The sequence below is a fragment of the Mastigoproctus giganteus genome, chromosome 9 (assembly GCF_048544385.1).
Source record: "Mastigoproctus giganteus isolate SK-2022 chromosome 9, ASM4854438v1, whole genome shotgun sequence".
Classification (NCBI taxonomy): Eukaryota; Metazoa; Arthropoda; class Arachnida; order Uropygi; family Thelyphonidae; genus Mastigoproctus; species Mastigoproctus giganteus.
The window spans coordinates 54,676,074-54,686,283 of record NC_143583.1 but is presented as its reverse complement, the minus strand read 5'-3'; the positions used below and the strand labels follow the sequence as shown (position 1 = coordinate 54,686,283).

Here is a 10,210-nt window from a genome sequence, read left to right as displayed (position 1 = left end):
AGGTAGCTCGGTCAGGTGGAGAAAGGCGGCAGAAGGAAAGATAGCAGTCCCCGTAGCGATGGAGTAGGACCGTACGACAAAGTGCCAGCCCAGTCCAGACTGAACAGTGAGTTTAAGCAGTGTAGCAGAACTGTGACCCGCACGAAGATTCCCTGGAAGCTCTGAGATGAATGCCCTTGGCAAACGATGGTGACAGTCCCAAACAAGGAGCAGAAGGTCCCAAGACAGAGAAGTTCGGTTCGTAAAATTAAGTAAGTGACTAGTTATATAGTATTCTCCCTCACAAGTAAAGGACTGTAGGAAACCTAGTATCCAATTAAGTAGAACGTTTAGAAATATACTGTGAGATATATATATATGTACAAAATATATACATAATGTAGAGATAAGTTAGATAATAGTTGTAGTTTGACAGGTATAACTACGTAAATTGAGAAAGGAACTAAATTGGTGCTTAATGATAATTATGGTTTTGATTAATGTATAATTAGACATATGTAGAAAGGTAAAGGAGAGAAATTTGATATGTGTTATTAGTTATTGTCTAACATATATGTATAATAAATTTTTGAAGGGTAGAGAAATACAGAGAAAGGAATAGCCTTCTGAATGTAGCTAACCCTTGGGACAAGCATTAGTCCAGAAATTGATGTTAAATGTACGATTTATCTTGATTAGAGAAAGTTTGTGAAATTATATTCCCCAAGGCAAAAAGGGGCTCTAAATAAATCAGAAGTTAAGAGTGAAATTCCTAAATCAATTTATAAGGTAAGAATTTGATTTACATAGGAGAAAGGGTGTTAACTAAACCTCTTAAATATTTATTGCTCATGTGTGAAGGAAGAAGAAAATATAGCAAGTTGCTGTAAGGATATTGATTCAGTGATTCAGATTGGACTGATTTCGAAATCAGTCCAAACCAGATTTCGAACAGGCTAAGAGTAGAAAACCTGCTTCTTGTCCAAATGGTAGTCGAGCATTCTGGTCTTTTGCCAAAGCTATTGGCCGCAACTTTTCCCATCTTTATTCGCACCTCTGTCAAAACCAAATGATTCTATTTTCATTTCATTCAAATATAAAGCTGACCGGCTAGCATCTTACTTTTCTTCTAACTCGTGTATTGATGATTTTGGTAAACCACCTCGTACCAGTCCCAGTATATTCTATTCAATGTCTCTTGTGGTCTTCCATTAAAAGGATATCAAAAGAATTTTGGACAACCTTTATGCTAAAAATAGCTCTAGATCCAGAAGGTATTTCTCCACTTGTTCCCAAAATATGTGCTCCTGAACTTACTCCTCTTCTGTGTCACTTTTTTTTTATTTTTCTTATTCCAAAGATGTGTTCCCGTCTGCTTGGAAATTTGCTCATTTCCAGCTAGTACCTAAAAAAATTATGATATTATGGTCCCTTGTAAATGATTACATCTACCCATATATTTATTTTGTCTGTAAATTGCATGTGTTCTCTGATCAATTTACATGGTTGCTGGACGAAAAAAACCCAAGTTTCTGGGGAAAAACCTTGCTATCTACACCTGAGATCAACTAACTCAGCCCGAGGAACAGTGAAAAAAGCTCACTGTTCCTCGCGTCATCGACAGGATTCGAACCCGGACCTTTTCCACCCAGTGTGGGGAGGACGGTGACGATAACACTGTGTTACCCGCGCAGACTGCTAGTTCCTAGAGGGGGGAAAATCCTTCTCATCCAATCATCGTCCCATTGCACTTACTTCTACTCTTTCTAAATTAATGGAGAAATCTATTCACTGCCAACTCTTAAACTATCTATAAACCTTTCATCTGATCAACAATCACCAGTATGGATTCCGTCAATGTCGATCCACTGGTGATATTCTAGCTTATGTTACCCAGCTATTGACAAATTCAATAAAAACATTTGGTGGGTGAAATTCAAGCAGTTGCTCTTAACATTTCACAGACTTTTGATCGTGTTTGCCATAAATTATTCTAAACAAGCTTCCATCTTATGGTTTGCCAACTGTATTTTGTAATTGGGTATCCGTTTTTCTTTCTGACCTGCGGGTGATGGTAGATAGCTCTCTGACTTCTCCACTAATACTGGTGTTCCCAAAGGTTGGGTTGTTTCTCCCACTCTTTTCCTCTTGTATTAATGACCGTCTTTCACTGACCGGAAATCCTATCCATAGTTTTGCTGATGATGATTACACATTGCATTCCACCTTCCAATTTGAGAAACATTGTACTGCACAAAAATCTCCAACTTCTTGAATATCCACTATTAATTCCTTAAATCCAGATATTAACCAAGTTGATTTCAATCCTTCTAAAACTCAACGCTGTCTTATATCTCGCGAAAAGGATTCTTCTGCTCCTATAGTTATCATCAATGACACTCTGATTTCAATTCAAGGTCATATATCTCTATTGGGAATTACCCTAACTTGTAATCTCTTTTGGCATTAGCACATGTCCAATATTGTTTCCTCTGCATGTAAAAAACTGAGTTTTTTTTCTTTCGCTCTCGACATTGCTTTCCTTCCAGACAACTGTTCACTCTGTACAAATCCCAAATCCACCTGTTTGTTTGTTATTTGGTTTTTAGGAGCATTAGCAACTAAGGCCATATTGCTCCGGGAATATGCGGTGGTCATTCCCTGACCTTTCCGCATCCTCTGTATTTGGTGGTGACGTGCTCGAACCTCGGTCTAATCAAGAAGCGTGTGCTACGCACTGTTGCTCCTTCCCACCTGGCTACGGAGACGCCCCCAAATCCACCTTACCATGGAATACTGTTCCCACATCTGGCGCGGTGTCCCCAAAACTTCTCTCAGGCTTCTAGATTCCATTCAAAAGAGGGCAGTTGGATTAATTAATGACTCATCCCTAACAAAGTTCCTCCACTGTTTGTCTCATAGACGGCCTGTTACTGCTGCATTGCCTTTTCTATAGATACTTCCATGGGATTTGTTCTTCTGAATTATCTTCTATAATTCCCGTTCTCTCTTCAAAACCAGTCCGAACACGTGTCGCAACCACCTAACATCCTTTTACTGTCCAACTTTTCTTCTTCCTCATTTATTCATTCAAATTCCCTTTTACTGGAACAACTACCATTCATAGATATTTCCTGAAAATTGCAATCTACAGAAATTCAAGTATAATATCAACAAGAAAATACTTGTTGATATTAGACTTCTCAAACTTCAACCCATGCTTGGCGTTAAGTACTATATGTTCTAAAACCTCTCGTGTTTGGGGTTAGTCACAATCCAGGGATCACCCATCGATTCTTGGTAAGCGTTCTTTTCATGTTAAAGAAGATTACGGAAATGGGAAGTATTGTTAGAGAAGATGCGATATGGATTTGTAAGATGCTTTCACACACTTGCTTTCTTTGCCTCTGGGACAGCAAGGCAGCAGATTAGCATTGCGGGAGACGAGAATTATCTGCCAGAATTGAGTTATAGTCTGGTGCGTACAATGTAATAAACAATCCCTTGTCTAAAAAGAAAGTCTTGTTCCCATCACTCCACACTGAGATGCTGCTGGTCAAACAAATTTTTCGATCCTCAAGTTGACACTTCAGGAAAATACAATCTGTTTCCAAATTTGTCTCATGCAAAATTGAAAAGGACATATGTATTGATCCACAAGTAAAGCAGGTGTTGCCTTCACAAGAACGAACACAAAATGAGTGATGCTAAGCGAAATGACTAGCAGTCATTTCGCTCTGCGTTGAATGGCTTTTTTGGTACTGGTAAGAGTTAAAATTAGAAAGACCTAATTAATTGAAAATTACAGAAAAATGGGATACAAAATGGCAATCATTCTCCACTCTCAGATCAAATCTTGGTGATGTTAGTGAAGGACATGGAGACAGATTCCACTGTCAAGAAAAAAGATATCAAGGAAGGTGGGATGAAGCTATCATCGTACTACCACAGATATCGTAATTTGAAAGAAATTGTTTCATTAATCAAAGGAAGGTTTCTACTTTTAAATTTGTGATTTTTAGCTTGTTGTTTACTAGTAGGAAAAATTAATACCCTATTCTGTACCGAAGTTAAACTATAAATCTGATATTTCTGAAAAATTACATGGCTTCCTCTGAGTGAAGAAACTCGCTTTATTTTGGAGAAAAGATGTTTATTTATTTAACTGTGTGGTTATTAACCTCAACGTCGACAATGAGATTTGAAAAGAATTTGGGGTCTTTAAACTGAATCTTTAATGTGAGCGCAGACACTTGCGCGAAGAAAGAGTAAAATATAACTAGCGCGTTGACCCGTTTCTGTAGTGACTGTTGCTATAGAAACCATTCATCTTTTATGGATTTAAAAAAAAAAATCTTTGTATTGTTAAGAATCTAATAGAACAAGGGATGTGGGAATTTTTTTTAAAGATCAAAAGATATTAAGGATGGTCGGTTAAACAAAATTTCTACGCCAGTTCTGATTTAAGTGAAAGAGCAGTTTAATCATGTAAAGCAGTATGAAAACAGATTTAGTGGATTAGTCTTCCTTAAAAAAAAAAAAAAAAACAGAAAGAAAAAGTTATTAAAGAGCTGGTTGCGATACATAATGTGAGTAGACAGTGATGGATGACCCAAGGGAACTGCTGGTTATTTCTATAAACAAGAAACGCGAACGCTGACATCGGTATGATTTGTGGAAGTTTCATCAAATATTCATTGCAGATGGAGTCGATGGATATTTATGGATAAATTGATGCAGACAACGCATGGTGCGGTGTAGTAAAAACAGTTGAGACTATGGTGCATGTTAACCAATGAAATCGATAGTGATGGATTACGCCGGCGTAAAATAATAGCGTATAATTTCTAATAGAGAATTTGGTGAGAAACTACATTCACTCCAACCTTTCTTCTCTCTTTGGTCTTAAATAAACTATTGTAACCCTGCTGTTGGTGGGAGGACTTCGTTCCAGTAAGATAGCAAAATAATCTCGTTACCAGCAAAACCAGTCTGACGTTCCAGGGACTTGTAGAACGTTGTTGTGTACTGGCGCCAGAGGTTTGCTTATTCAATCTGGTAAAAACGGAACCTAAGTTGTCTCTGCGAAGCAGGCAGTGACTTCGTTCTGTTATCGTGGACATAATTAAATTTATCATTGCCTGGGGACTTGGAATGCAGTGAGTACAGGCACCGACCTTCAATCAAATCTGTGTGTGTGCAGTATTAATTTTTGAACTAAACTAACATAGTTCCAGCAAGAGTTTCTTTCTATATTTTTTTGTTTGGCTAAAATTTCTTTTCTCGAAAACTGATTGTTTATTGAAGAATCCGACTTAATTAATGAGTTTAGGGAGATTGTTGAACTGTCACTTCAGTAATATTAAAGAAAGAAAATAAATAAATAAAAATAGAAATGTGGTTTGTGGGATCAATGAAAAGATGTGGTATAAAAGAGGAAATATTAAATTATTAATAGCTGGTGTAAATTAGAATCTGTGTGAAAAAGTGCAGGAGGTGGTGTTAGGGTTTGCTGTTGGTTGGTTAATTCTGTACGATAAAGGGATAAAGAATATCTAGTTAATCTGATCTAGTCGTTCTTTTCCTGCAGGACTGAATAATTAAACAGAAACTGATCATTAGTGGTTCCATTTATGGCTGAATGAATCTACATCATTTTGGATGAATTTTATTTTTCTAAGTTCCTCAATTTATCCATTCTTCGTGTTTGCATTTTATAAGATTTTTCGATCTTTAAAGAAAAAATTACTTTGCATAAGATTAGAGTTCAGAATAAAAGTGATAACTCATCGCTGTGCTGGTACATTTTCGATTAAGCGCTTGCCGCATATCAATGCATGAAGGGATCAGGTTATGGATATACATTGATGGCATGGTGGCTGTCATCTCAAAGCGCGTGCTTATGATTGATCGTTAAGAGAACGATATTGAGTTTCTGTGGCTTTCCCCGACTGACTGTACATTATTTTCATTGAAGCAACAAAAATGGTCTTCGCCCAAAAAGATATATTCGTCGTATGAAATCGGCTGTGAAGAGTTCCATTGGAAACAGCAGATAAAGATGGTTATTATGAAATCTAAAATGAAGGCTTCCTTATTTAAGAAATACAATTCATCTTTTTATAAATTCAGAATTTCTTCTCAGTCTTTTATATGGTGTTGTCATCCAATTTCGAATGAGCTGGCGAGGATTGAAAAGCTGATAGCACAAAGGAGCAAAGATGACTATAAAGGGTTTCACTATGTTACCGATATGAGATACATCAGTTGAAAATAAGCGTGTTGACATAGCAACCGGAATGATAAAATATGTAGAAGCGAACATAGATGTATAAAGAAATATAAAGTAATACACGAATACTAGAAGGTAGTTTGGAAGAATATTAAAAACGTAATCAATAGCTCCATGGGGAAAATACTTCAGATAATGTGGTTATACTCGTATTCTCGTTCTTTTTACTGTAGAAATCCATGAGATAGATAAATACAGAATTTCCGAATGTCTGGAGAACACAGAAGGAGAAAATATTTTTGCTTTAGCGAACAGAGACAGGGAAGGTTTATAAGACGACTTTTTTTCTTATAGATCTTGATCGTTGCGTGCCAAGAGAATTGGTTGAAACAAAAAAAAAAAGCTAAATTACAAATGCTATTAGAAATAAATGATCAGAGACGATGAAAGAGAGGGAAGCAGTCATTAGAATAACTCGAGGAAACATCTGCGCATTCAGGATTAATCATTAGAACTTAATGGCAGATAAACACCAGGAATAAAATTGGAGAACAGATGAGCTTCAAATAATTCCTGAAACGAAAGTTGTCAGTGTGGAACACAAAAAGCAAAGATATCATTAAGCGAAAATAAGTAAAGAAAGATAAAGGAATAAACTGCGTTTCTGCATCAATTTTTTGACTATTTTAAGATATTTTTTTTTTACAGATGATAAAATCGTTGTTGCATTAAACCATTTATTGTGAATACGATAAACAACTTTCCCTTTTGTCGCTTTCTGTTCTTCGTTCAATTTCTTTGTGTCTAGTTTACGTTCTCACCACTCGCTAACGAAGATAAATAGGTCAGTCTTTGCTGATCGAATGGTGGGGGTTGATCCGTCAATCTAATGACGTTCCTGTCGGCTGAAATTGAGGGCCGCTCCTTTGTGGTGTAGCGATGGAAGGATTTCAACACGTCCGTAAATTTGTACCTGCATATTGCCATGGTTATGGCCAGCCCATTCTTTGTCATCTGCAGATACATCATAATTGCAGACACGAAGGATATACAACACCCCTACTATCGCGCGAGTCACTTGTTGACCAAATAAACTGTACAGTCGCCAAATGCATGCGCAGTTGATAATGGTGCATTTGCGCATGCTTAAGCAATAGTTGTATTCGGGTCAGCAAATTAGAAATATTTAGAAGGCTTTTTATTATTATTTTATGAATTTTTGATCATCCTTTTCAAAAGGCCTCGAATATAAATAAAAAACAAATTTATTTATTTATTACAAGCGATTTTACAGAATACTGAATCCTCTAACTGAACTGCTTCTAATACTTTGTCCACCTCTGCACTAACTTATATTTGGCAAGAAATACCAAGAATTCTGTCTTGGTAGAAAATTAGTCTATGTTGCTTGACACGAAACTTTCACAGCCTGCTGTCTGAGCGTGCTTATTTCACACAGGACTGGCTATCAATCAACTCTCAAATCAATCATGTACGGGAGATGGCATCTGGCTAACAGCGTGGCTACCAACATCATTGCATATTTTGGGCTCTGCGAATGATTGGTGCACAAAAGCGATCAGCTGCCTTCACTTCTTTCGTCTTTTCAGTTTCGAAACCGTTACAGTCCTGTAAATCAATCGCGCCATCTGTGGAAGAACAGACAATTTGCATCGGATCTATATCTTTTGCATTAGATATCCAAAAATACGAATAGTACAATATTAAATTTATTGAAATAATATATTTTATTTTATTTTATTTTAGGTTTTGTGCCATTTTTTTTCTCCTACGTTTTAGTGTAGATGTTGAGAATGTTTAAGAGGAGTGTAGTGCAGATTTGTATAATGGGTGAACAGAAACACACAAGACCTTCACATTCAATGAATTTATTTCACAAGGAACGTATACAGTTCTTCAACCGAACATTTCACAGTTCGTTAAAACAACAAATGATCACTTTCGAAGCAATCTTTTGGTGAAGAATATCTTTTAATCGTATTCATAAATGTTTTTCACTGCTTGTGGTACAGCAAAACACATCGTTTTATCTGGAGGAAGCGTAGTAATGAGAGGAAGTTTCTTAATCGCACAGTGGTCCTCATATAGTCAGCTGGAAGATTATTTGTGATAAGTGATACCTTCTTTTATATCGGGACCACTACGCTGTTGAAGTAGCACATCTACAGAATAAACGAAATGGATACTCACTGATAAGCCTCGTCTTTTTCCCTTGAGGATGTGCCCGCCGGAACTAATTGGAACCTTCTCACACGAGTTCGAAGCGAACAATGTCCACTTGGGGGTTCCTTGTGAAGTTGATAGAGTGTTTTTCTTGAAATTTCACAAACGGGGGGATTTTAGAGGGTCACGTGAGCTGTGGCTTGCTGACCCAACGCCAGCGATAAGACCAGACCACCGCTTCTGTGGCCAGGACGATGAGAGTGGTGGCAGTCTGCAGGAACCCTAAAACTTGCTTGTTGCTTTCGTGACTCGTGGCCGCCATGCAGGACAGAGACATGAGCAGCAGACAGGCCAGGACGCAGGCCAGAGTCGGAAGGAGAGGTCGAAGGGCATCCACCGGTCGAAGGGGTAGCCTGGTGTTCCAAACAACTGCAGGCGCCGGGATGGTCATGCCCGGGGTTGGCAACAGGCCGGCAGTGTACTCCCGACGTATGGCCTGGATGTGGGCCACTGCGGACAGCACAGTAAGGATGCCTGCGGGGATTCCAAGTCCGAGGGTAGCCCTAGTGGCTGTCTCGAGACACGCAACAGCACCCAAGAGAACGGTGACGATCCCGGCTACAATCTGGGTCACCCGAAGGCGAAGAAGAACGGCAAAGGGTCTACTTGCCGGCAGTGGCAGCACGCCTTCGTCACTCGAAGACACCGTGGTGCTGACCATCGATTCCGGAACTGCCTGCAGCTGGACTCTGGCCTGGCGTTTGTCGGTACTGTTCTCGTCATCCGGAGTCTCGACCATCCTGACGGATGCCTTCCTCGCCGTAGGAGCATGGGATGTAGGTGTGACCGCCACGCTTGGGATGCAGTTCACCCCACTATAAGGGGTTCTCTCTGGAAAATAGAAATGGTAGACATGACGCCCACTAACGAACATAAACAGCTCACAGGTGGTGAGGGATCTCGGAGATCTTGTCGTGAGGCACACCTACAGGAAGAGAACATATCAGTATCAAAACCCTATCTATAGCGTTTAGAATTATATTTAAAAACAGCCTGACATCAGTTGAAGCCGCGCTCACTTTTGTTCGCGAGCGCTTCACTGTCTAATTGATATTTGTTTAGTGCGATTTCCTAATGAAAACGTACGACAAGTTATCAAGGAAGTTGGATGAATTTTTAATTTATCTAACCACACTAACTTTGGGGACACAAAGAAAATCAAGAGGATATGAGACCTGGACATGGATATATGGAAAAGTGTTGTGTCTTAGCTTAACTCCACCGAGATGCACTGTGCTAATACAAAAACTCTATTAAATGAGTTTGATTTGGTTGTTTCGGGCCACTTTGCCACTAGAAAGAAGTACCCGTCAATGCCACGAGAAGGCGAGCTATAATTGCGCGCGTGCTGTTCCACCAAGTAGATTGGACCGAAAAGATCCTCCCCTCACAGGAACACACAGACGCACAGACTAAATCTATGACTTCCAGGAGTTTTGCCAGAGGTACCAGCAATCCTGCCTGAAGAGGCTAGCAAGATTTGCTCTTAAGGATTTCTTTTTACTTTTTTGGAGATCCATTCTACTACCAACCCGATTCGGGGAGTCCGAATCGGTATGGTAGGAGAACGGATCCAGTCCATTAAGTCAATTCCTTAGAATCGACGTCATATAGAGAAGAAGGTAGGCTTGGAAAGCAGCAAATCGCAAGTAGACTTTTGGTTCGAACAGCAGGTTTAATTGTTTGATGAGCTTTGAATTGTAGTGGAAATTCTCGAGCTGTAAGCAGAGGCCTGTAAGAATAAAGCCAAGTTTC

The 10,210-nt window shown here is 39.0% G+C and overlaps 1 protein-coding gene across 1 annotated transcript in view; it reads right to left on the bottom strand.

The window, feature by feature from the left end:
- Positions 1 to 8,247: 8,247 nt before the first annotated feature.
- Positions 8,248 to 10,210, bottom strand: part of LOC150080249 (uncharacterized) — a 57,287-nt gene continuing 55,324 nt past the window's right edge. The window contains exon 2 of the mRNA XM_090381398.1: positions 8,248 to 9,380. Coding sequence (XP_090237524.1) covers positions 8,580 to 9,329 — 750 coding nt within the window. The 5' untranslated portion in view covers positions 9,330 to 9,380 and the 3' untranslated portion in view covers positions 8,248 to 8,579. The remainder of the gene's footprint in view (positions 9,381 to 10,210) is intronic.